The 27681-nt window shown below is 46.8% G+C and overlaps 1 protein-coding gene across 2 annotated transcripts in view; it reads right to left on the reverse strand.

Moving 5' to 3' along the window:
- The window catches only part of LOC310854341 (glutaminase kidney isoform, mitochondrial-like), a 32273-nt gene extending 7994 nt beyond the window's left edge, over window positions 1-24279 (reverse strand). Inside the window, exons 1-8 of one of the 2 annotated variants that reach the window (XM_083758939.1) lie at window positions 24039-24279; window positions 14938-15034; window positions 14502-14617; window positions 11300-11429; window positions 3154-3233; window positions 864-1027; window positions 354-412; window positions 204-236 (exon numbers count right to left, since the gene is read on the reverse strand). In XM_083758939.1, the coding sequence (XP_083615065.1) occupies window positions 204-236; window positions 354-412; window positions 864-1027; window positions 3154-3233; window positions 11300-11429; window positions 14502-14617; window positions 14938-15034; window positions 24039-24214 (855 nt within the window). In that variant the 5' untranslated portion in view covers window positions 24215-24279. Of the gene's footprint in view, window positions 1-203; window positions 237-353; window positions 413-863; window positions 1028-3153; window positions 3234-11299; window positions 11430-14501; window positions 14618-14751; window positions 14771-14937; window positions 15035-24038 lie in introns of those variants that run through there. The other variant, XM_083758940.1, reaches the window with a different exon arrangement.
- Between the last annotated feature and the right edge of the window lie 3402 nt (window positions 24280-27681).

Genomic DNA, 27681 nt, shown 5'->3' on the forward strand with positions numbered 1-27681 from the left:
CAATAGGCGTAGATCTACACCAATGCCGCTGGGTCAGATCAATTCATTAGGCGTAGATCTACACCAATATGCCGCTGGGTCAGATCAATTCAATTGGCGTAGATCTACGCCAAAGGTGGGGAATGCGTCTATTAAAATCATTCATAATATTATTATGAATAGTACTTATAATAATGATAATAATAGTATTTATTAACACTTACATAGTCAAATTTCTCGGCGTTGCTGGCTCCTTGCTGAAAGAGAGAAATTAATAAATAAATGTGTGCGTGCGCAACTGCGCACGTGTGTCAAAGATTTGGTGTGTGTGTGTGTGTGCATGTCAATGCAGACAGTTGTAGTTCCATGTTTACCTTGATCAGTGACGTACACACAATGGCTCCTGCATTGACCATGGGATTGTGAGGCTTATCTGTTAAAACACGCACGCACACGCGCACACACACACACACACACACACACACACACACACACACACACACACACACACACACACACACACACACACACACACACACACACACACACACACACGCACACGCACACGCACACACACACACACACAGTAGACAAACAGGGTTTAGGCCTACATACTGTAGGCAGAACAAGGCAATCACTGAAACAGAACTCAGGTGTGGTGGTTAACAAGCTGGGTGTGGTAGGTTATAAGGAGACAGACAGACAGACAGACAGACAGACAGACAGACAGACAGTACAGACAGACAGACAGACAGACAGACAGACAGACAGACAGACCGGACGGACGGGGACAGACAGACAGACAGACAGACAGACAGACAGACAGACAGACAGACAGACAGACAGACAGACAGACAGACAGACAGACAGTGAACCCGTCTCACCGTCCTCGTTGAGGAACAGCTTGTTGAACCTCAGGCCGCTGGGCTCCTTCCCGATGAAGCGGTGGACGTACTCCGTCCCGTGGTCGTGGACGGCGATGGCGTACTTCAGCGGCTTCACGCACGACTGGAGGCAGAACGGGACCTTAGTGTCTCCCACTGTGTGTCTGTAGGGCAGAAATTAGTAGTTTTAGTCGACTGAAATGTGTTTTGACAGGCCTTGATGTCGTTGTAATGACATATTTTACACTTTGGTTGCATGCTGAAAATAGCAGATCTACAATCTCACAACGCGTCGCAGCGCAACGCGTTGTGAGATTGTATATCTGCTATTTTCAGCATGCAACCCAGCATAAAACTGGATCTCTTGTCCACTAGTCCCTTCCTAACATTTTAGTCTAGTTTTTATTTGTTGACGAAATTGTCAGTATATTTAGTCTTAGTTTTAGTCATAATAGATTCGTTTTATTTAGTGAAATCTGTTCTCCGCATTTGACCCATCCCTTGGAGCGCTGAGCTGCAGCGTGCGCCGCACTTGGGAATCATTTGATTAGTAGATTTGACCGCCCCAATCCAACCCTTTGATGCTGAGTGCCAAGCAGGGAGGAATTGGGTCCCATTTTTACAGTCTTTGTTTATGACCCAGCCGGGGATCGAACCCCCGACCTCCCAGTCTCAGGGCGGACACTCTAACCACAAGGCCACTGTCTGGCACACACGTAGCACACAGTTAATATCACTGAATTCCTTTGACAGTATAATTGCTGCCACCAATAAATAGATAACTTCATGTTTGTTTGTCTTTCTTCATAAATTAATGTCCCGCCTACTTCATCATACAAGAGCGTTACGTCAAAGAAGCAATTAAGACACAGGTCACACAGCCCATCTACAATTAAGACACAGGTCACACAGCCCCTCTACAGGTAAGACACAGGTCACACAGCCCGTCTACAATTAAGACACAGGTCACACAGCCCATCTACAATTAAGACACAGGTCACACAGCCCGTCTACAATTAAGACACAGGTCACACAGCCCATCTACAATTAAGACACAGGTCACACAGCCCATCTACAATTAAGACACAGGTCACACAGCCCGTCTACAATTAAGACACAGGTCACACAGCCTATCTACAATTAAGACACAGGTCAGAGGTCACACAGCCCATCTACAATTAAGACACAGGTCACACAGCCCATCTACAGGTAAGACACAGGTCACACAGCCCATCTACAATTAAGACACAGGTCACACAGCCCGTCTACAATTAAGACACAGGTCACACAGCCTATCTACAATTAAGACACAGGTCAGAGGTCACACAGCCCGTCTACAATTAAGACACAGGTCACACAGCCCATCTACAATTAAGACACAGGTCACACAGCCCATCTACAATTAAGACACAGGTCACACAGCCCATCTACAATTAAGACACAGGTCACACAGCCCGTCTACAATTAAGACACAGGTCACACAGCCCATCTACAATTAAGACACAGGTCACACAGCCCGTCTACAATTAAGACACAGGTCACACAGCCCACCTACAATTAAGACACAGGTCACACAGCCCACCTACAATTAAGACACAGGTCACACAGCCCACCTACAATTAAGACACAGGTCACACAGCCCGTCTACAATTAAGACACAGGTCACACAGCCCGTCTACAATTAAGACACAGGTCACACAGCCCATCTACAATTAAGACACAGGTCACACAGCCCATCTACAATTAAGACACAGGTCACACAGCCCACCTACAATTAAGACACAGGTCACACAGCCCATCTACAATTAAGACACAGGTCACACAGCCCATCTACAATTAAGACACAGGTCACACAGCCCGTCTACAATTAAGACACAGGTCACACAGCCCACCTACAATTAAGACACAGGTCACACAGCCCATCTACAATTAAGACACAGGTCACACAGCCCATCTACAATTAAGACACAGGTCACACAGCCCACCTACAATTAAGACACAGGTCACACAGCCCATCTACAATTAAGACACAGCTAATTATGCCATAATTATGCAGTCTATGAGTGACTATAAGTGACGAAGCCATGACAGCAATGGTACAAAATAAATCTTTAAAAATCTTATATAGGCTACAGCTACAGTATTTAATTTAAGGTATATAGATAGATTTTCAGTATTTTGAATATACGCAAGCTTGCATGCATGCATGCGTGTACCTCTGTCTGTGTGTGTGTGCGTGTGTGCGTGTGTGTGTGTGTGTGTGCGTGTGTGTGCGTGTGCGTGTGCGTACCTCTGTCCATCCACGGTGCATATAGACACGGCCCACAGTTCAGGGCTGAAGCGAGCCAGCTGAGGAATGTAATCTGCTACCTGAAAAAAAATACAAAAAAAGTAATAAACACACTGTCTGTCTGTCTGTCTGTCTGTCTGTCTGTCTGTCTGTCTGTCTGTCTGTCTGTCCAATGGCGGCGCATTGTGAGCTTGTAGATCAATCAAATCAAAATGTACAAAGTAAACTATAGTAACTAAAGTTTTCAAATAAATGTAGTGGAGTAAAAGTACAATATTTGCCTCTGGGATGTAGTAGTGGTGTAGAAGTAAAAGTACTAGAAATTGGAAATACTCAAGTAAAGTAAAAAAGAATACCAAAATAATTTACTTAAAGGGACACTTGACCCTTTTTGCAAAAATATATATGTTAATGACGTTTAGAAGCTTTAGAACACTTTCCTGGGGGTCTTTATGTGTGTAATATGTGGTTTTAGATATTTTAGATTGTAGCAGTGAGCCCAGTGTCTCTGATGTCATGGACACTGGTCTCACTACCTTCCTGGACTACAATTCCCATAATGCTTTGGTGCACTGCTCCTCCTTGTGGATAGGGGGGAGAGCTGTCTTACTGAGACAACATGTAGTCCAGGAAGGAAGTGAGCCCAGTATCCATGACATCAGAGACACCGGGCTCACTGCTACAATCTATAATATCTAAAACCACTATTACACACATAAAGACCCCCAGGAAAGTGTTCTAAAGCTTCTAAACGTCATTAACATATATGTTTTTGCAAAAAGGGTGAAGTGTCCCTTTAAGCACGGTATAAATATATGTACTTAGTTACTTTCCACCACTGGCAAAGAGGACTTGGCACTTCCGACACTCCTGGGTGGAGCAATTGGTCAAAATGTGTTAAACGGTCACCGTTTAGAAGAGGTTTGGGGCTATTTTCACTGACATACATACATCCCATACATACAGTAAGGGGAAAAAGCACTTACGCATCATTGAGATCTATATTTTGCTATGAGTTTCGTTAGTGAGATCTCGAGTTCTGACCTGAGATCAGATTCATACGAGGTTTCCACTGGACACACACACTGGTCTGATGAACCCATTCTGACCTGAGATCAGATTCTAAAGAATGTCAGTCGTTCTTCGATTTTTTTCAAAAATAGCAGACCTACAAGCTCGTATCGCGCCACTCGGTGCCGCGCTATGAGCTTGTAGATCTGCTATTTTTCAATAGCTAAAGCATAACATGATGCTAATACCAAAATGGGTTCCCGTTCAGAATGGGTTAACCCGAGAAAGTATCTAAAGAGGCCACGTTTGGTCATCTGATGTCCATTCGGTCGTTCTTTAAGTGGCTTTTTGACAGACTTGTACATGTCCGTTCCGAGTGGGGTTCACGCCACTGGATGCGGCTCTCCGAGACCTTTCTTTGGACACGTGTTTCGTCGCTGATAATTACCCGTAGTCCGAGGAATAAATAGAAAACCGACGTTTTTGAACGCAATTTAATTTACAACCGCAAACTTTCGAAAGATATTTTGACAGACTTCCCGAAGTCGCAGAGCAATGACACTTATACGGTAAGATTGAGCTCGTAAAGACCTATATATTGATATGGTTCACATCTCTGGGGATGGATTTACTATATTTTTTTGTAAATGTTTTGCTTATTTTCAAGTCATTGTGGACAATTGCACAATTGCACTTTCTAAACGTTTATTTAAAATAATACAATAAAACAGACTTCATATTAGTTTCCCCCCAGGCCAGAAATAGGTGGGGGGGTGGGGGGGGGTACCGAAATGTAAAATATAATTAACGTTTATTTTTTAAACAAATTTGACAAATTAGAAAGCAAAATAGTTTATTTTCAAGTCATTGTGGATAATTGCACAATTGCACTTTCTAAACGTTTATTTAAAATAATACAATAACATATTAGTTTTCGCCGGGCCAGAAATAGGTGGGGGGGGGTGCCGAAATGTAAAATATAATTAACGTTTATTTTTTACTTAAAATTTGGAAAAAGTAGCCTACACAGTCCGGCTCCGCCCCACCGCTCCGTCCCCTATAAAAAGCAGGCCCAGTGGCAGAGCCACTCTTTCTGCTCACAGACCGTAGTCACCTTTAGTTACACCATAGTTTATTGTTTGCATTTATATTGTTTGATTTGATTTTGGGGCAGAGTTTTTGTCATCAGTCAGCAGGAGCCCTTTCTGGTCATTTTATTTTCCCGTCAGACCAAAGCCATTTTTTCTCTCTCTCTTAAATATCTAAATTGTATTGATTTTCAAAATTTAGACCGCGGGAGCCCTCGCCATTCTTTTTGTCACCTTTAGTTATATAGACCAGACTATCACACAGTCTTTGCATTTATTTATTTTGTTTATTTGTTTTTTATCAGTCTGGTCATTTTTTTCCCCATCAGCCCAAACACTTTGTTTTTATTCTTTATTCTCCGCCGACACGTGTTTCCGACATGGACTTCGAAGAGGACTTCGACATCGACGACATCGACGACTCCTTCTTCAGCGAGTGGTCGGCGGCCGACGCCGAGGCCGACCCCGACCCCGACGAGTCCGTCACGTTCCAGCAGGTGGCGCGGGCCAACACCGCCGCCCTGCTGGAGGCGGTCGACGCCTTCGCCAGCGTGGAGGACTTCCTGGCGGCGGAGGACGTGTTCGTCGGGCTCCACAGCGCCCACCTCTCCGACCCCGGGAGCCTCCTGACGTTCTCCCGGGACGTGGACGGCGTGGTGCTGGAGCTGGCCGCCTTCCGCCGCCTGACGGCCGGCTACCACGCCCTGCTGCTGCCCGACGGGCTCGCCAGAGTCAAGCCGCACTGGCCGCTTCTGAAGAAGCACGTGTCGCTGAAGGCCGCGTCCCAGGAGGCGGTGAGGGCGTGGGGCAACGTGCACGGGTGCGACCTGGGCCCGGTGGACGGGGGGTACCACCTGAACGTCACCGTGGTCCCCGCCTCCTCCAGGGAGGACTCCGCCTCCTGCGTCCTGCTGCGGAGCCCGGCGGACGCCAGGCGCAGCACGGCCGTGCTCATGCAGGACATGGTCCGGGAGTTCAAGGAGAGAGTCGCGGCCCTCGGCACCGCCGACCAGGCCCGGCCCACGGTGCAGAAGAACAGCGTCATGGCGGGCGGCGGCGGCAACTCCCGCGTCTCCATCGTGCAGACGGACAAGAGCTTCGTCCTGCGCCTTCTGGACGACGCCATCGGAGCCCTGACGTTGCCCCGAGGCCTGAGGGTGATGAAGAGCCTGGTCCAGTTCGGACAGAAGGAGAGGCGGCCGGTGAGCCTGGAGGCCCTGGTGGACCTCCGGGATGCCACGGCGGTGTCGGTGCACGCCGCCGTGTCGCTGCGCAGCAAGACCCCGGGGCTCCACCTCATGTGGTCCCGCTTCGGGGTGGAGAGGGTGACGACTGGGGGGTCCACGTACACCAACATGTCCATGCACGAGACGGTGAACTACCAGAGCGGCCTGGGAGCCCGCGGCGGCGGCGTCGACGACGTGAAGGAGGCGCTGGCGTCCGTGGTGGCGGAGCAGGAGGAGCAGCCCGAGCTGCTCTTCGTGCAGCTGTACTGCGACTCGCCGCACACCCACCAGGTGCCGTTCACCCGGCACCCGGTCAGCGGCGCCGTGGCCTGTTGCGGCCTCCTCCACCGCGCCACGCAGGCTGCGCTCCAGAGGCGCGCCCTGGAGTACCTCGCCCACATGCTGGACCTGAGGAGGAAGGCGGCCATCCTCCTGCCGGCCAGGCTGGAGTTCGTGCTGCTGTTCGAGACGCGGCCCGGGCTTCGGCTCCTCCCGCGCTGGCTCGACCCGTCCGCGTTCGTCGACCAGGCGCGGCTGGAGCGGCTGCTGAGGGAGGAGCCGATGCTGGTGGCCTTCAGCGACACGCCGGCGGGGCGAGGGGTGCACACGGTGACCCAGGCGGTGCTGACGTTCCTCACGGACCGCCTGGCGCACCACTGCGGGCACAGCCTCCACCTGGGGGGCTACCAGGCCACCTGGGAGGTGTTCCAGGCAGAGCTGGCCCTGGAGGAGTTTTTCCACGGGCAGCCTCGCTCCACCCTGGACCGCACGTACTCCGCCAGCCTGGGCACCAGCTCCACGCACGCCAAGAGCAGGACGTCGGAGCGCGGCGTGCTGGGCCTCGCGCCGTGCTCCTCGGCCAGCGTGGGCCGGCGGGAGCCTCCGCCCGTCGACACGTGGACGGGGGACGCCACGCAGCAGGCGAGGATACGGAGGATGTTTCCGCTCGGCGACCTCCTCGACGACGCCAGCCCGGCCGCTCTGGGCAGGCAGATGGTCCTCATCCTCATGGGGGACCTCTACAAGAGGGAGGAAGAGGAGGTGGTCGCCCGGTGCCTGCCGAGCCTCCAGTGTGCCGACCCAGAGGCGGGGTACCGGGTGGTGGCCGTCCACGACTATCCCACCTACGCCCAGACTCTGGTGGACAAGAAGGGACACTTCCGCTACCCCACCGTCTTCCCCCGGGTCCTGGAGGTGGTGGAGGACGTGGGGAGGGACGGCACGGCGTGCCTGGCGGCCGGGTTCGAGGAGCTCCGGCTGAGACGCTTCCCGCACCTCAACTTCCGCACGACCACCGGGGGCCGGAAGGCCTTCTGGGACTGCCGGAGCGTGGCGCTGCTGCGAGCCGAGGGGGAACCACAGTGTGCCGAGGAGCTGGCCGTCACGCTGAAGCAGGAGATCCTGGCCGGCATCGTGGCCAAGGGCCTGTCCTGGCCCAGCACGGTGGAGGTCTACGCGGAGCACGGCCTGCCCTGGCTCGGGGAGGTCCTGAAGAGGATGCCCGACCCGGGGCCGTCCCAGGAGATACGGGACGAGCGCCAGAGGCTGGACGTGCTGATCTTCCTGTCCTGCGTGGGGATGCTGCAGGCGCAGAAGTTCGTGGTGTACGCGCGCCTCAAGCAGCACATGCTGGAAGACCTGCCCATGTCCATCCCCCGCCTGCAGGAGAGGAGGCTGCTCGGTTACCTGCCGCTCACCGTCAACTACGCCAACCTGCAGCTCTACCGGCTGGGGGAACGGATCCCTCTGCGCGTCCTGGAGCCCGAGAGGCCGCGGGTCGTCGTCGGCGCCGACAACCGGCCGGAACCCGCAGCTCCGGACGAGGGCCTCCAGGAGATGGCGGAGGTGGAGGTGAGGCCGCGGCCGTCCCGGAGCCGGGCGCTTCCCGCCAGCACCGGCTCCGAGTGGACCGCGCGGGAGACCGGGTGTCTCCTCCCCCTGGAGGACGACCCCGTCGGGACCCCCCCCCTGACCCCGGAGCAGGCGTTCAGGCGCTACGTGAGGCGGTGCGGGGAGGCCGCCATATGCCATCGCAGCAAGGACGCCGTGCGGAGGAAGAGGAGGGAGCTGATGATGATGGAAGCGGAAGCCCCGTAAGGCGGCAGTTTTTTTGTGTTTATGTTAGACACCTGAGGCAGGTCTTTTTGGTTTAGCTTTTTACCCCCACCCCCACCCCCGCCCCGCACACTTCCCCACGGGTTATTTACCCCCCTCCCCCTCCCTGAGGCAGGTCAGTTTGTTTTGTTTTAACCCTGTTATTAGTGAGATCATGTTTTTTTGCTCCCGATTCGATTAATAATTTTGATTCCGATCATTTGATTTCGAGTATCTTTTTTCCAGAACCGATATATATATAGTTATAGAACACTTATCATGACTTACATACTACAATATTCAAAATCACAGTCTAATATCATGATATGTACTGTACAGTATAATAATATTGATGCTACGGATGTCCCAATCACGTTTTTGTTTTTTGTGCTCCCGATCAGAACCCGATTTCGGATCACGCGATGGGATCGGGACACGCCTGGTGCAGAAGCCCCGTATGCAGATCTACAAGCTCATATAGCGCGCCACCGAGTGGCGCGCTATATGAGCTTGTAGATCTGCTATTTGGTGTTTGTTGACCTGAGGCAGGTCTTTTTGTCTCCTCACCCCCACACGGGTCACGTTTATTCACACCCCTCCCCGTCCCAGTAGTCACCTGAGGCAGGTCATTTTGTTTTCTTTTATTAGTGTGTGTTAACCCATTCTGACCTGAGATCAGATTCATACGAGGTTTCCACTGGACACACACTGGTCTGATTAAGAAAGTGCCGATCATGATTTCTTTGCTACCGATGTGATTCCGATCATTTGATTTTTTCCAGATCCGATATTAATTTTTTTTGTAGAATGCTTAATTATGCCGTATCACAATATAGCACAATATCCAAAATCACAGAGAATATCGGGTCATTATATGGATATAATATTACTGAGGTTTTCCCAATCACGTTTTAGTTTTTTTGCTCCAGATCCGATTCCGATCATTTGAAAATGACGTGATCGGCCACGAAATCGGATCACGTGATCAGTAGTGTGTGTGTGTGTGTGTTAAAAAAAATACAAAAATATAAAAAATATAAATATATATAAAAAAATATAAAAAAAATATATATTAAAAAAAAAAAAAAAAAAATCCCCCACATGGACTCTGCCTTGACGTGGCGTGGGGGCTTGCGTGCCTCTGTGGGTCACATGACAGTCTGTGGTGTGAATCACAGAGGCCAGACTAAAGAGTCCCAGGGTCCGGTTCCGACCCGTTCGGCTCATTGACCCACATGTGTTTCGTTCAGTTCGGCCAATAGAAAGCCAGAAACCTGGAAAAAGGGGTTATAGGTTAACCCTTTAAGTTAAGTTTAGTTATAGGTTAACCCTTTAAGTTAAGTTTAGTTATAGGTTAACCCTTTAAGTTAAGTTTAGTTATAGGTTAACCCTTTAAGTTAAGTTTAGTTATAGGTTAACCCTTTAAGTTAAGTTTAGTTATAGGTTAACCCTTTCACGGCCTCCTATAGGCTGCCACGGCGCCCACTTTGAGAAACACTGCTGTACAGTAGCTATACACTAGCCATTTGAAAAATAGAAGATCTACAAGCTCACAACACGCTGCGAAGGGTATAGCTCGGCTATTAACCCATTCTGAACGGGAACCCATTTTGGTGTTGCATCATGTTATGCTTTATAGCTATTGAAAAACAGCAGATCTACAAGTTCATAGCGCGCCACTGAGTGGCGCGCTACGAGCTTGTAGGTCTGCTATTTTTGAAAAATCGAAGAACGACTGACATTTTTTAGAATCTGATCTCAGGTCAGAATGGGTTAATCAGACGAGTGTGTGTCCAGTGGAAACCTCGTATGAATCTGATCTCAGGTCAGAATGGGTTAAAAACATATACTGTATATGTGTGTATGTGTGTGTGTGTTACAGGTCCCAGGTGTTGGGTACCCGATGTGCAGTTTATAGATTTATACCCTGAAATACTACAGGACACAATAACGAACAACAGAAACAGTGTCGTCTTTTTGGCGACATCATCAGATAATGGCGTCTCGCAGGAAATCACGTCAGCACACTGTGGGTTCTCCCAGCATGCAACAGAAGGACACACTGCCCCCTACTGTCCACAGTGGCTGCCTTTCAAAACCATGCATGTCACCAGTGGCGTGCACAGACATTTAGAGGGGCAGGTGCTCAAGTGAAAAAAAAAGGGCACCTTGTGCAGCGCATTTTGGGGCGGGAACCCATTTTGGTGCTTTATAGCTAATGAAAAATAGCAAATCTACAAGCTCATAGCACGCCACTCGGTGGCACGCTATGAGCTTGTAGATCTGCTATTTATTTTTCTTTAATCGAAGAACCACTGACATAGAAACATAGCTTTAGATTGTGGGGGGCCTAAATAATATAGTAGAAGCGTTTTTATCAAGATTTGATCAATGTCACCACATGGTCCACACACTACAAATTAAGAAAAAAAAATGTTTTTATTTTTTATTTTTTTATTTTTTATTTTTTAGCACATTGCCATAAGGGCAGGGGGTGCTCTAGCACCCCCTAGTGTCTATCTGTGCACGCCACTGCATGTCACAGTATCTTGTCCACGTGAATCATGAATACAGGTGTATATATTAAAAATAAATAAATAAAAAACGAATTACACATATAAACAATAACCTTTTGTGGGTGCCACATGTGCGTGCTTGTGTGTGTGCGTGTGTGTGCGTGCGTGCGTGCGTGTGTGTGTGTGTGTGTGTGTGTGTGTGTGTGTGTACCTGCCCTCCGGACATATTCTTAGCGTTGGTGTGTAGCTCGTCGATGTGAGCGCAGAACGACAGGAAGTCTGGGATCACAAACTTCTTCCGGAACGCCTGAGTTAACAGCACGATGTTACTCTGTACACATCTATATACACACACGCACACGCGCACACGCACACACACACACACACACACACACACACACACACACACACACACACACACACACACACACACACACACACACACACACACACACACACACACACACACACACACACACACACACACACACACACACACACATACATACATACACACACACACACACACACACATACACACACACACTTGTTAGATATTCTCTGTTTCTAGTTCTAATTATGAAACAATACATTTACAACACATTTCCTCCTCATGTCTGCACCACAATTCAGTAACTGAAACTCTATTCGGAATGGCTGTGTGGATTAAAATCCCTGTTGTGCTATCTAACTATAAATGCACCACGTATCTGTGTGTGTGTGTGTGTGTGTGTGTGTGTGTGTGTGTGTGTGTGTGTGTGTGTGTGTGTGTGTGTGTGTGTGTGTGTGTGTGTGTGTGTGTGTGTGTGTGTGTGTGTGTGTGTGTGTGTGTCCAATTTTGAATGGGTTTATATTGCTTCGCGTACGTCTCTCCCATCTGTTGAATATGCTGAACAGTGATGACCTGCAGTACAGTGAGAAGGCTTCCTCGTTCTTCTCTTTTCTTGGACCTAAAAAGACGCAGGGTCCCCCTGGGTCCCCCCAGGGACCCCTGTCCCCCTGGGTCCCCCCTGGGTTCCCCCAGGTCCCCCCAGGGTCCCCCTGGGTCCCCCTGGCGAACGGTTCGGACTCTATAGCTTCCTGGGCTTCAAGAGGAAACCCAATGGAAAGCTGGACAGTCGCTCTCCTGGCTTTGGTGTGTGGTCGGACTGGCCAGACCTAAATGAGTGGGTAGGGTCTAACTCTTTTTTTAATATTTTTTTTTTTATCCCACGATTTTGTAACCCATTTTCACCCCTGTGTCAATCATCTAATGTGATCCTGGGCTCTACACACCCTCCACCAACCTAGTCCCCATATATGGGGGACAAGGGGAGACCAACCTAGTCCCCATATATGGGGGACAAGGGGAGACCAACCTAGTCCCCATATATGGGGGACAAGGGGAGACCAACCTAGTCCCCATATATGGGGGACAAGGGGAGAGCAACGGACTTGAACTCATGCTTCCTTCATGCCTGAGTGTCCAAGTTGCTCCTTTACACCTGACAGGGGGGAGTTTCCCTGGTTGGACGTAGCGCGTGGAAGGAACACGTTATTCCAACCAGTTCCTTTCCCCTCCATCAGGCGCCCCGGCTGGCCAGGGGGAGGCAGTGTGTGTGTGTGTGTGTGTGTGTGTGTGTGTGTGTGTGTGTGTGTGTGTGTGTGTCTGCACCATGACCACACTCCAGTTACAGAAACACGGTTAATGTCGGACTATGTATATAAGGGAATGTACATTGCTAGGCACGACAGAATTGTTGACCTATTAGCTAAAGGACATAAGTTCATGTGTTTCATCAGCTGCCTCTGCACATAAGACAGGCCCCCACTCTTCAGGTGTTTAAATGACGCCTCAAGACATATTTTTATTCTTTGGCTTTTCCTAGCATAGTATGAGCTTTTTGATGTTGAAAGTGACACTGTGTACTGTATGTTGTTTGTTTTTTAAATGAAGCTGTGGTTTTTATTATTTTATTGTAAAGCACTTTGGTACAACTTGTTGTTATTTAAATGTGCTATAGAAATAAAGATGGTATGGTATGGTAAAATGTATAAGCACTCACGTGTTTCAACTGCCATGTTCATGCACAATAATGAAAATGATGCCTTTTCAGATGTCACAGCTAATACACCAGATATTGTTGTTGTTGATGAGGACAGTAGAGATGTGACCATTTGTGTGGCAAATTTGACCACAGTCTGGAAGAGGCATTCCTTACCAAGGTGCTTAAGTACCAGCGTCTTAAGGATGCTATTATACAGCTTGGCTACAGATGTAAACTACTTGTGTTCATATTTGGAAGCCTCGGTAATGTCCATAAATCAGTGGTGAGGGGCCTGCAGATTGCAGGCATGCCCAATAAGCCCAGAGCTGATCAGGCATCGGCTAAATTCTGTTCAGTGTCTGCAATAATTGGCAGTCGACCATATATGGAGAAGGCGATGCTTTCTGTACCCGTGATCTGTATCCTGAAGCACTTGTTGTAGAGTTTCTTTCAAGCTTGCGCATCCACTATTGTTTGTGTTCAAGAAAATCCATGTAAAATGTGAATGCAAATAAAGATGTTAAATGTTGTGTGTAGCTGTTGCAATGCACGTAACTCGAGAACCGTTAGCCCCGCCGACTTCAATGACACCACAGGGAGTCACTGAAACTCTATTCTGAATGGCTGCTATTTGTATATAAACTCTGTCACATATTCTGAATGGCTGCTATGTATATAAGGGAATGTACACAACAGAATTGTTGACCTATTAGTAGTAGCTAGTAGTTTAAGTAGCCTTGCCGAGCCATGAGGCCCATAGGGGCAGGAGCCTATCTCCTGTTTCTGTAGCATGAGGCAGCTTGATGTACAAGTACACCCCCTGGACATGACGCTAGTATGTCGCAGGGACTTACCCCCCAATCCAACCCTTGATGCTGAGTGTCAAGCAGGGAGGCACTGGGTCCCATTTTTAGAGTCTTTGGTATGACCCGGCCGGGGATCGAACCCCGACCTCCCAGTCTCAGGGCGGACACTCTAACCACAAGGCCACTGGGTTGGTGGTGTTGACCTATTAGTGAAGGACATAAGTGGATATGTTTCAGCATCTACTAAAATGTATAACCACTCTTTGTGTTTCAACTGCCATGTTCATCATGCCACGCAATAATGAAGATGCCTTTTCAGACGTCACAGCTAATTCACCAGATGTTGTTGTTGACAGTAGAGAAGTAGGTTAATTGTACATTCGACCACAGTCTGGTTGAGACATTCCTCACCAAAGTGCCAGCGTCTTAAGGGTGCTATTATACAGCTTGGTTGGAACTGAAGCCTCTGTAATGACCATAAATCAGTTGTTGAGAGTGAAAGCCCAATAAGCAGAGAGCAGAGTGTGTGTGTGTGTGTGTGTGTGTGTGTGTGTGTGTGTGTGTGTGTGTGTGTGTGTACTTTTTAAACAGTTGTCTATCCAGCGATCCATCGGTGGTCTTGGTGATCATCTTCAACATCTCCATACACTCCTTCAGCCTCGGGTCTCCTGTACGCAGTCCTGTCGCTTTAAGAGCCTGCACGCACACACACACGCACGGGCGCACACACATACACTTTTACTCTGATTGCGTAACGGCGTAACCCTGATGAGAAGCTATTACAGTACTTACGGTAGAGAACCTATATGAGCAGCTATTACAGTACTTACGGTAGTGAACCGATGAGCAGGTATTACAGTACTTACGGTAGTGAACCTATATGAGCAGGTATTACAGTACTTACGGTAGTGAACCTATATGAGCAGGTATTACAGTACTTACGGTAGTGAACCGATGAGCAGGTATTACAGTACTTATGGTAGAGAACCTATATGAGCAGCTATTACAGTACTTACGGTAGTGAAGCGATGAGCAGGTATCTTTTCGGCGCCCTCTGCGATGGTGTAAAACAACAAGTCCTCCAGACTGGGGAGAATGCCTGCCTGTTTCCTCCTGCACACGCATGCACACGCACGCGCACGCGCACGCGCACACGCACACGCACACGCACACGCACACGCACACGCACACGCACACGCACACGCACACGCACACGCACACGCACACACACACACACACACACACACACACAGATTAATGATCCCAAACCTGTCTAGACACAGACAGACAGACAGACAGACAGACAGACAGACAGACAGACAGACAGACAGACAGACAGACAGACAGACAGACAGACAGACAGACAGACAGAGCAGACAAGCTTCTGCTATGATTAAATATGATGTTTTTTCATACAAAGCTTAATCTGTCTGGGGCAGGAAAGCACACCGTGCATCACGGCAGGAGATTAATCCAATATTTATTTTAAAAATGTTCTATATACAATTCTTTAATCATATACTTTTCAAGCTTATAGTATAGTATGCCATGTGCGCCGGTAATTATCCTCCCCCCCTCCCCGTGGCATAGTGGAACACACGCGCGTGCGCCGGTAATTATCCTCCCCCTCCTCCTGCACCATGGAGGCACGCGCTGTGCCTACAAGGTATCCGGTGAGGTCACCGGTGAGGTCACCTCCTGCTGTGTGCCCCGCGCGCTATACGGTTACGAAACACAGCATCTGGCCTATCCTGCTTTATCCCATTCTGGGCGGGAACACCCTTTTTGTTGTTTTAATTTAAAGGATTTAGGTTATGTTAAACTTTATAGCTATTGAAAAATAGCAGATCTACAAGCTCAGATCTACAATCTCATAGCAGCGCTAAGGCTTGTAGGTCTGCTATTTTTGAAAAATCGTGAAAATATACACACATGAGACACACATGTTTGAATATATATATTCTTTCAAAGTGAATGTTTTTAACTCAAATCTTTGCTTCTGGGGGGAGGGGTCCCTGGAACAATATATTTTTAGAAGGGGGTCAGTGGCCAATTACATATAATTTTGACATAGAAACATATAGGTTATTCAGAAAACTGTCAGGATTTAGAAGAGATTTTGTAGAATTGACCTCAGATCTAAGCGGCTTATATAATCCTTCACCTGCTGGACAGCCAGCCTGGAGACTGTGTAGTGCTTATGAACGAAACAAATGCCGTTATAAAATATTACTCAGTGATTTTCCATGCACCTTTTCCCACCCAAAATGGGTTAGGCGACATTGGCACCGAGGAGGGTGATCACTGGCACACTGGCATCAGTGGCGTGCACAGACATTTAGAGGGGCAGGTGCTCAAGTGAAAAAGAAAGGGCACCTTGTGCAGCGCATTTTGGGCCGGGAACCCATTTTGGTGCTTTATAGCTATTGAAAAATAGCAGATCTACAAGCTCATAGCGCGCCACTCGCGAGCTTGTAGGTCTGCTATTTTTTTTTTATCGAAGAACCACTGACATAGAAACATAGCTTCAGATTGTGGGGGCCTAAATAATATAGTAGAAGCGTTTTTTTATCAAGATTTGATCAATGTCACCGCATGGTCCACACACTACAAATTAAGAAAAAAAATAAAACGTTTTTTTTTTTTTTTTTTTTTTTTTTGAGCAAAATTACCAAAAGGGCAGGGGGTGCACCCCCTAGTGTCTATCTGTGCACGCCACTGGCTGGCATGCGTGCGGGGCAGCAGTATAGCTGGATGACTAAAACTATGACTAAATGGCCTATTAATTAATTGACGATTTTCCTCAGCAAATAAAAACTAGACTAAAACATTAGGCAGGGATATCCACAAGGAAAAGTCACGTGCAGGTGAAGCAAATAGCTGAAAATAGCAGATCTACAAGCGTGTAGATCGGCTATTTTTTACACACACCTAAGTATACATGAGGGCAGGCATTACGACACCATCAAGACCCGCTAACGTACTTTAAGATCTTCTAAATCAACTGTAGTTTTAGTTGACTAAAATCGCATGGCGACTAAAAACTACACTAAAACTATAAAACCTTTCTAATGACTCAAATTAAATGTAATTTAATCGAAAGACTGAAACACACAAGATACTATATGCAAATACTACTTGATTATACTATAGTACTATATAAATGCATACATAATACTATAGTATTAGGAGGCATGTAACGATATGTAATTAAAAACAATTGATTCAAACAAATTTAAATTGCGATTAAACCTCAATTTGAGTCGTGACGCAAACGGCAGAGGGTGCGTAAAAAAAGAGAAGAAAATACAGGATCTTTATGAGAGAATGGGATTTGTTCCCATTCTCTGAGGGGACATGGGGGGGGATTTGTTCCCATTCTCTGGGGGAACATGGGGGGGGGATTTGTTCCCATTCTCTGGGGGAACATGGGGGGGATTTGTTCCCATTCTCTGGGGGAACATGGGGGGGGGGGGATTTGTTCCCATTCTCTGGGGGAACATGGGGGGGGATTTGTTCCCATTCTCTGGGGGAACATGGGGGGGATTTGTTCCCATTCTCTGGGGGAACATGGGGGGGGATTTGTTCCCATTCTCTGAGGGGACATGGGGGGGGATTTGTTCCCATTCTCTGGGGGAACATGGGGGGGGATTTGTTCCCATTCTCTGAGGGGACATGGGGGGGGGGATTTGTTCCCATTCTCTGGGGGAACATGGGGGGGGGGATTTGTTCCCATTCTCTGGGGGAACATGGGGGGGGGGATTTGTTCCCATTCTCTGGGGGAACATGGGGGGGGATTTGTTCCCATTCTCTGAGGGGACATGGGGGGGGATTTGTTCCCATTCTCTGGGGGAACATGGGGGGGGATTTGTTCCCATTCTCTGGGGGAACATGGGGGGGGGGATTTGTTCCCATTCTCGGGGGGAACATGGGGGGGGGATTTGTTCCCATTCTCTGAGGGGACATGGGGGGGGATTTGTTCCCATTCTCTGGGGGAACATGGGGGGGGATTTGTTCCCATTCTCTGGGGGAACATGGGGGGGGGGATTTGTTCCCATTCTCTGGGGGAACATGGGGGGGGGGGGATTTGTTCCCATTCTCTGGGGGAACATGGGGGGGGGATTTGTTCCCATTCTCTGGGGGAACATGGGGGGGGGATTTGTTCCCATTCTCTGGGGGAACATGGGGGGGGGGGATTTGTTTCCCAATTCTCTGGGGGAACATGGGGGGGGATTTGTTCCCATTCTCTGGGGGAACATGGGGGGGGGGGATTTGTTCCCATTCTCTGGGGGAACATGGGGGGGGGGGGATTTGTTCCCATTCTCTGGGGGAACATGGGGGGGGGGGGATTTGTTCCCATTCTCTGGGGGAACATGGGGGGGGGGGATTTGTTCCCATTCTCTGGGGGAACATGGGGGGGGATTTGTTCCCATTCTCTGGGGGAACATGGGGGGGGGGATTTGTTCCCATTCTCTGGGGGAACATGGGGGGGGATTTGTTCCCATTCTCTGGGGGAACATGGGGGGGGGGGATTTGTTCCCATTCTCTGGGGGAACATGGGGGGGGATTTGTTCCCATTCTCTGGGGGAACATGGGGGGGGATTTGTTCCCATTCTCTGGGGGAACATGGGGGGGGGGGATTTGTTCCCATTCTCTGGGGGAACATGGGGGGGGGGATTTGTTCCCATTCTCTGGGGGAACATGGGGGGGGGGGGATTTGTTCCCATTCTCTGGGGGAACATGGGGGGGGGATTTGTTCCCATTCTCTGGGGGAACATGGGGGGGGATTTGTTCCCATTCTCTGGGGGAACATGGGGGGGGGATTTGTTCCCATTCTCTGGGGGAACATGGGGGGGGATTTGTTCCCATTCTCTGGGGGAACATGGGGGGGATTTGTTCCCATTCTCTGGGGGAACATGGGGGGGATTTGTTCCCATTCTCTGGGGGAACATGGGGGGGGATTTGTTCCCATTCTCTGGGGGAACATGGGGGGGATTTGTTCCCATTCTCTGGGGGAACATGGGGGGGGGGGGGATTTGTTCCCATTCTCTGGGGGAACATGGGGGGGATTTGTTCCCATTCTCTGGGGGAACATGGGGGGGGGGGGGATTTGTTCCCATTCTCTGGGGGAACATGGGGGTTTTTGTTCCCATTCTCTGGGGGAACATGGGGGGGGGGATTTGTTCCCATTCTCTGGGGGAACATGGGGTTTTTTGTTCCCATTCTCTGGGGGAACATGGGGGGGGGGATTTGTTCCCATTCTCTGGGGGAACATGGGGGGGGGGATTTGTTCCCATTCTCTGGGGGAACATGGGGGGGGGGATTTGTTCCCATTCTCTGGGGGAACATGGGGGGGATTTGTTCCCATTCTCTGGGGGAACATGGGGGGGGGGGGGTTTGGGGGGGTTGGTCACTTATCTGGAAAATGATTTTGTGTTTAAAAAAACATCATGAAAAATCGCATGGTGATTGGAATAGTATAGAGTTGAGTGCATCGTTACATGCCTACAGAAGTATTAGTAGGCTATCATTTTACTACTGATATAGAAATACATATACAGATACTTACAACATGATCAAAGGACGAGAACAAACAGCAAAGGAGACAAACAGTGAACCGTTAACATTACTGAACATAAATACAGATTATAATGATGATGGAAACAAAATCATTGTTTGATTTTGTTTCCATCAAAAAACATATACAAAATAAGTATCTGTATTTACTTTCATTACTGAAAGTAAATACAGATTATAATGATGATGGAAACAAATACATAATCCAGAGGTCGATCTTCAAAGTTGTTCTGTTCAAGGTTCTGTACTTTCAATACAAAGATTTGGCGCCCCCCCCCCCCACCCCCCCCCCCCCCCTCGCTGTAGTAACTCTGAGGACCCCCTAGGGATCCCAGACCCCCTTTTGAAGCCCCCCCCCCCTTTTCCCCTCACTGTATATGTTTGTTTTCCCTTTTTGCTTCCTTTATGATGAATTCCTGTTCTGTTCTTTAACCCATTCTGACCTGAGATCAGATTCATACGAGGTTTCCACTGGACACACACTGGTCTGATTAACCCATTCTGACCTGAGATCAGATTCTAGAAATGTCAGTCGTTCTTCGATTTTTCAAAAATAGCAGACCTACAAGCTCGTAGCGCGCCACTCGGTGGCGCGCTATGAGCTTGTAGATCTGCTATTTTTCAATAGCTAAAGCATAACATGATCCCGTTCAGAATGGGTTAACTATATAGAAGTGTCTATTTGTAGGTCTCTAAATGTTTTGATGAATTGAACAATGTGGACCCTGTTGTAAACAAGTGTAATGCTTAATTGGGTCGTCCACTCACAGTTAACAGTCTTTTGTATTGAGTTTGTGCTTGAAATGTACAGTAAATTCTACAAACTGTTAATAAATATTCCAATCAATCAATAAAAAAAACCCTGGCCTGAAGGATATAAACATTACTCTATGAAGTGATCCTATGGCACCCTCTACTGACTGACAACAGAACTGCTTCACTATTATAATATCTACAAAATATCTACTTTGACTGGAAAAAATAAAAAAGGTAAATCTACAAGCTCACTGTAGCTTAAATGTTTGTGCCAGAGCAGGGATGCTGCTGGGCTTGTAGATCTGCTGTTTTCATTATAGAGTGTTTCTTCTATAACATTGTGGTCAAGAAAAGAAAACATGAGTGTTTGATCAAGATATGCCAGGTCGGCCCAGGCCGTAGCGTAACGGTCTGGGCACCGGACTGGTGATCCAGTCGCGGTGTGCCGCGGGTTCGACTCCCGAACCCGACACGGCCTTTACTGCATGTCATCCCCCCATCTCTCTCCCGTTTCCTGTCAGCCTACTGTCTGTCCCTTCAAAAATCAATAAAAGGCGTAAGCCGCAAAAAAATATCTTAAAAAAAAAAAAAAAGATATGCCAGGTCAAAGGTCATATGCTGCATCAATGCAGGTGGCAGGTGTCCAGTGTTTTTTAGGGAAGGGAGGATAGTCTAGGATGTGTGGAGCATTGTCCAGGGTGTTTTAGAGAAGGGAAAAGAGTCTAGGACGTGTGGAGCGTTGTCCAGGGTGTTTTAGGGAAGGGAGAAGAGTCTAGGACGTGTGGAGCGTTGTCCAGGGTGTTTTAGAGAAGGGAAAAGAGTCTGGGACGTGTGGAGCGTTGTCCAGGGTGTTTTAGAGAAGGGAGAAGAGTCTGGGACGTGTGGAGCGTTGTCCAGGGTGTTTTAGAGAAGGGAAAAGAGTCTAGGACGTGTGGAGCGTTGTCCAGGGTGTTTTAGCGAAGGGAAAAGAGTCTGGGACGTGTGGAGTGTTGTCCAGGGTGTTTTAGAGAAGGGAGAAGAGTCTAGGACGTGTGGAGCGTTGTCCAGGGTGTTTTAGAGAAGGGAGAAGAGTCTGGGACGTATGGAGCGTTGTCCAGGGTGTTTTAGGGAAGGGAGAAGAGTCTGGGACGTGTGGAGCGTTGTCCAGGGTGTTTTAGAGAAGGGAGACGAGTCTAGGACGTGTGGAGCGTTGTCCAGGGTGTTTTAGGGAAGGGAGAAGAGTCTAGGACGTGTGGAGCGTTGTCCAGGGTGTTTTAGGGAAGGGAGACGAGTCTAGGACTTGTGGAGCGTTGTCCATGGTGTTTTAGGGAAGGGAGACGAGTGTAAGACATTTGGAGTGTTGTCCAGGGTGTTTTAGAGAAGGGAGAAGAGTCTGGGACGTGTGGAGTGTTGTCCAGGGTGTTTTAGAGAAGGGAGAAGAGTCTGGGACGTGTGGAGCGTTGTCCAGGGTGTTTTAGAGAAGGGAGAAGAGTCTAGGACGTGTGGAGCGTTTTCCAGAGTGTTTTAGGGAAGGGAGAAGAGTCTAGGACGTGTGGAGCGTTGTCCAGGGTGTTTTAGAGAAGGGAGAAGAGTCTAGGACGTGTGGAGCGTTGTCCAGGGTGTTTTAGAGAAGGGAGAAGAGTCTGGGACGTGTGGAGCGTTGTCCAGGGTGTTTTAGAGAAGGGAGAAGAGTCTAGGACGTGTGGAGCATTTTCCAGAGTGTTTTAGGGAAGGGAGAAGAGTCTAGGACGTGTGGAGCAGGGTGTTTTAGGGTAAGGCTCAGAGCTGTATCAGCATGATCTGAGCGAGCCTTTGGGAAAAGCGCGTCAGAAAAAAAGCGGTGAGTGAGTGTTGTGAACACAGCGAGGGGTTGTGCAACACACGGTCTATTTGGTGATGAATTAATGATGTAGAAAGAGAGAGAGCAAGGTGCCAACAGCAGGTGTTGTTGGGCCTCTTAATGTGTTCCTGGACCCTTAAGACATTGTGTAGTGTGCGGCTATACACACTAATGTTTAACCGCATTCTGACCTGAGATCAGATATACACACTAATGTTTAACCACTGATAACCCTGCAGGGTCAGGGCTGTCACAATAAACGTTTAAGTTGGCGATTAGTTGCCACACAAATAATTGTGATTAAAGATTGGGTGCCGTGATTTTTTAATAATAAATATATATATAGGTGAGCTGGTGAGGAAACAGTATTTGTTAAAATGTTGTTTTTACCAGTTCATTAATCAGACCAGTGTGTGTGTGTCCAGTGGAAACCTCGTATGAATCTGATCTCAGGTCAGAATGGGTTAAGGATGCCTGTTTTGCCTGGTGGGTGTAGGTGGTGATCCACCTGAAACTGAAGCTCCACCCACATCTGTTGTGGTATGATAAAAGGGGAGGGGTTAGGGGAGGGGATGATATTGTGATGTCACTATATCACTGTTTTTTTCATTGGCACGTTTGACTGTCAATTAAGGTTTCAGCCTCCAGCTGGAAGAAGAAACCCTAAATAAAGACATCATTGCCCATAACGACCACAAGGGAATTTGTGTATAGACTTAGATAGCATTTGATACAGACTTATAGGATATTATGTAGACAGCACTATAATTGCATTGTATGTAGTCATAGCACGTCATAGTACATATCTATAGCATAGTAGTATATATATAGTTTATATGTATAGCTTCATTATATAGATATTCCACTGTTACTTTCTTAGCTTACGCATGTTTCTTGATAAATGTTTTTATGTGATTTATTCCCATGCTTTTTTGTTCTTGCTTAATGTAAGTCGCTCTGGATTAAGAGTGTCTGATAAATGCCTAAATTGTAAATTGTAAATTGTAAGGGAAGGATGAAGTATTGTCACCTCATAAAACGTACGACAATGATGGCACTCCATCTTTAACGATGTCATTGTGTTTTTGGCATTTTGGAAAATTTGGAACATTATGAATAAGTTCTGTTTGGCCTTTTAGGCTTTATATCAGCAGTTGAAAAGGGCAGGCGCATGACAACTAGAAATTAAAGTCACAAACTGCACTGATGCGTTGTATATTTATATCATGTGATGAACAACAGGGCTGTTGTTCACTATTTTGTTGTCAGCACCCAAAAAATAGCAGATCTACAAGTTCACAACAAACACTCTTTAGCGATGATGACTATAACAGAGCTATATCGAACAATGTTAGGCCTACTGAACAAACACTCTATAGCAATGACAGATATAGAGCTATTTAACACTGTTATATTATGATTATGCTATTATTATTATTATTATTATTATTATTATTATTATTATTATTATTATTATAGCCTTTCTGTGTTATAATTGTAGCACCTCTTCTATATAAATATGTATCACTGTACCCTTTCGGCAAACTGTTGAAGTATTAAATCAATACAAATAAAAATAAATGTCACAAATGGAATTATAGTGTTTATATTGTGTTAATAATGAAGGCTATAACAGCTAAACGTATAGCCTATAGTCAATGTGTGGTCAGCTGTATATAGGCTATAGCCATTACGTGCGTCATATCATAATGCTGTTATTTATCCTATATTAAATTATTTAAATAACACAGCTATAATCGTGCCAGACTCCAGAGTCATGACTGAGGTTAGCACGGTTAGCGGCTACTATAAGGAGAAGGTAAAAAAAAAAAAACTACCGCGTTCCACGCAACGCGGTGACCCGTATAACCGCGTCTGGGCCACGCTCCGCCGCTATCCGCCGCTATCCGCTCCGCCACACATTTCCACAGGTCACATATGTCGGCGTGGTGTAATGTAACTCACTTCTCCGCGTCCTTGCCGGCGGCAGCGGCGATGGCAGCGTCCGCCGCCGAGTGCCCGCTGCTCATGCCCGTCCCGGGGCCCATGCCGAAGGTTCGAGTCCCGAGATGAGAGGATGAAGAAGGAGACACCGCAGCTGGAAGCCTCGACAGCAATACCCTGAGGTGATGCAGCAACATGATGGCTATTTCAACCTATAAATACAATACTGTCAGTTATACACTTCTATAGGAAGACAGGACAAATATACTGTCAGTTACACTTCTATTCCTGCAGGAAAATACTGATAATACGGTGACTCTATATCTATCTTCCTCTGTGGATGTAATGTATAAGCACGTCTCGTGCACTGACTGCAGTAAAACCCCTATAATAATAATAACGGTCTGCTTTGCTCTCTGGTGTCGGTTGACTCCTGCATGGTTCAGTAGTTGCCAGGTTCTGCGAGAGAAACAAGCAACCAGGTTGGATATATATTATGACAGGTTGACAACAAGCAGTGTTGTTTTTGGCAGCAAATTTCTATTTTAGTTTTAGTCATTAATCTCTTGAATAGTTTTCACTTAGTTTTAGTCACATTTTAGTCACCTGGAATGTTCTAGTGTTTAGTCTAGTTTTAGTCGACTAAATGTCATACGATTATAGTCGACTAAATCTACAGTTGATTTAGTCGACTAAAATGTGTTTTGACAGGCCTTGATGTCGTTGTAATGACATATTTTACACTTTGGTGTAACGCGTCGCAGCTGCATGCTGAAAATAGCAGTTTTGATTTAGTTTTAGTCAGTGAAAAAAGGTAGTCGACGAACATTTTTCGTCTTAGTTTTAGTCGACGAAAACAACACTGACAACAAGCCCAAAATAAGCGAGCCCTTTAGCCCTGCAGTGAAAGAAAGAAAGCAAGTTACCATGTTAACCCAGGGTAACTGGACTAAGCTCAAGAACTTGTTTACAGCCAGGCCCTGCTCATAGAACATTTCATGCTCAAGGGCACTTGAACCTTTTCATGTCACGTCAAGGACCCCCAACTTGACACTAATTAGCCTCTCGGACACCCCTTTGAAGAGATATGCCAGGGACCCCATAGGAGAAGATTTTTACGGCTCTAGCAGTGATTCTCAACCCGTTTAATTTGAAGGACCCCCAGTTTGACATGCATTAGTCTATATACAGACACCCATTTAATGGCATTTCTATCTCTGGGACCCCCAATTTATATTGTAAAATCAATGTTAATTTAACTCAGAGAGTGTGCATTTAGTTCCAAACTATCCTTTATCTGGGGACCCCCTGGAACTCCCCCAAGGACCCCTAGGGGTCCCTGGACCCCACTTTGGGAACCACAGCTTTACCCTATGGTGTAACGATATAGTAACTGCATCGAAACATCGATTTTAGATTTCAAGAATCGAAGTATATCGAAATGTAAATAGCAACATTGACTTTGTATGCAAATAATCGATTGTATCAATACTAAGTACTCGTGTGTTGTATATTTAGCAAATTTTAGGATAAAAAATAAAAAGGAGGGGTTTAATTATAGGCCTACTTTTCCATGCAATATATCGCTACATTTGGTCTATCGATAAATGTGTGTATTCTTTGTGTTCATGTCAAGGTGCGGGTTTGTCTTTGTGTTCGAGTATAATGTCTTAGATGTATTTGCCAGAGAGAGAATCACTGTTTACTTATTTATATCCACATTCATACAGTTTCTCTTAAAAAAAAACCTGCGCTGTCCACGTTTCACACAGATTGAATTTCCATGCTAAATAGTTACTGTATCGATTTTAAATCATTGTATCGTATCGCCATACTGAACAAATATCGTTCATGTATTGTATCGTCAACCAATTATCGTGAAATATGTAACTTAATCACTGTTTAAATGTATTGTTACGTTCCTTTAAACATGCGGCTATTTGAAAATAGCCAATCTAGAGCGGTTATTAAGAATAAAAATCTTCACGATTTTTTAAAAACATATTAACAACACAAAAATGATATCTGGGTCCTTCACCGTCCTTATGGCTATGGGCTGGCTACAAATATTTATAAGCAACTTTACAGAAAAACAAGGCCGAAGTCGCTTATAATAAGCGGACATGGCAACACTGCTTCCTGGGCTGGGCCTGGGGCCTGTAAGCACCGCCTCTCAACTACGCACACGCCGTCCCATTGGCTGAACGAAGGACTCGTGCCGGGGCCCGGAGCGAAACGTCCTGGCTGCCGCTGCGGGCAGCTGTTGTCAGTCATAACAAAGACCCCGCCCTCTCTCCACCCACACCCTCCCCCTGACATGCATGCTGAAAATAGCAGATATACAATCTCACAACGCGTTGTGCGATTGTATATATCTGCTATTTTCAGCATGCAACCAAAGTGCCTGTCAAAACACATTTTAGTCGACTAAATCAACTGTAGATTTAGTCGACTAAAATCGCATGACATTTAGTCGACTAAAACTAAACTAACACTAACACATTCCAGGTGACTAAAATGTGACTAAAAACTAAGTGAAAACTATTCAAGAGACTATGACTAAAACTAAAATAGAAATTTGCTGCCAAAAACAACACTGGATGGAAGTAGATAGTCGCAGCCTTATGTTCCACCAGGAACGAAGAGGATTAAGTAAGTAAAAGCCTAAATGACTTTCGTTTGAAATGTACGCATTCTACATAGGCCTACTGTGAAATAAAAATATCAATCAATCAATCAATCACTCAAACCACTCTCTGGATACAGGCAGGCCGATCAGACAAACGGACATATTCAAAAACAGATTAAAAAAACAAAACAAAAAAACTAATCATGAATAAAATAAAATAAATCAATGTTTTGTTTAGTTTTTTCGCACACAACGCAAAGCGACGCGTTTGTGTGCTTGTAGATCTGCTGTTTTGGGTAGTTGTTTTTCATGTTTTGCGGCTAGCAAACTAGCCGCAAACATCTAAATGTCTGTTACTTCCGGTCATTTGGTGGGGTCATTCAAAATTAATTCATCCAGCCGCAATTCCATTGTCATTTGTATTGTTGACCTATTTCAACCATATAACTTTTGTTCAACTTTGACCCCTGTCACATGCAGGAACTATTTTCTGTGTCTAGTTCGTTATCACTTTGCCAGCACAAAACAATATAGTTTGAAAGATTACTATCACAATATAGACTAGAGCATTTAATTACTCTGTTTGATCAGAATGGAACAGAGCCTTCATTAGCATCATCTGATCGACCAGAATGGAACAGAGCCTTCATTAGCATCATTAACACTGACTCTGTTTGACCAGAATGGAACAGAGCATCCATTAGTATCATTAACACTGACTCTGTTTGACCAGAATGGAACAGAGCCTTCATTAGCATCATTAACACTGACTCTGTTTGACCAGAATGGAACAGAGCCTTCATTAGTATCATTAACACTGACTCTGTCTGACCAGAATGGAACAGAGCCTTCATTAACACTGACTCTGGTTGACCAGAATGGAACAGAGCCTTCATTAGCATCATTAACACTGACTCTGTTTGACCAGAATGGAAGAGAGCCTTCATTAGCATCATTACCACTGACTCTGTTTGACCAGAATGGAACAGAGCCTTCATTAGCATCATTAACACTGACTCTGTTTGACCAGAATGG

The sequence above is a fragment of the Protomyctophum parallelum genome, assembly GCF_964188405.1.
Source record: "Protomyctophum parallelum genome assembly, chromosome: 23".
Classification (NCBI taxonomy): Eukaryota; Metazoa; Chordata; class Actinopteri; order Myctophiformes; family Myctophidae; genus Protomyctophum; species Protomyctophum parallelum.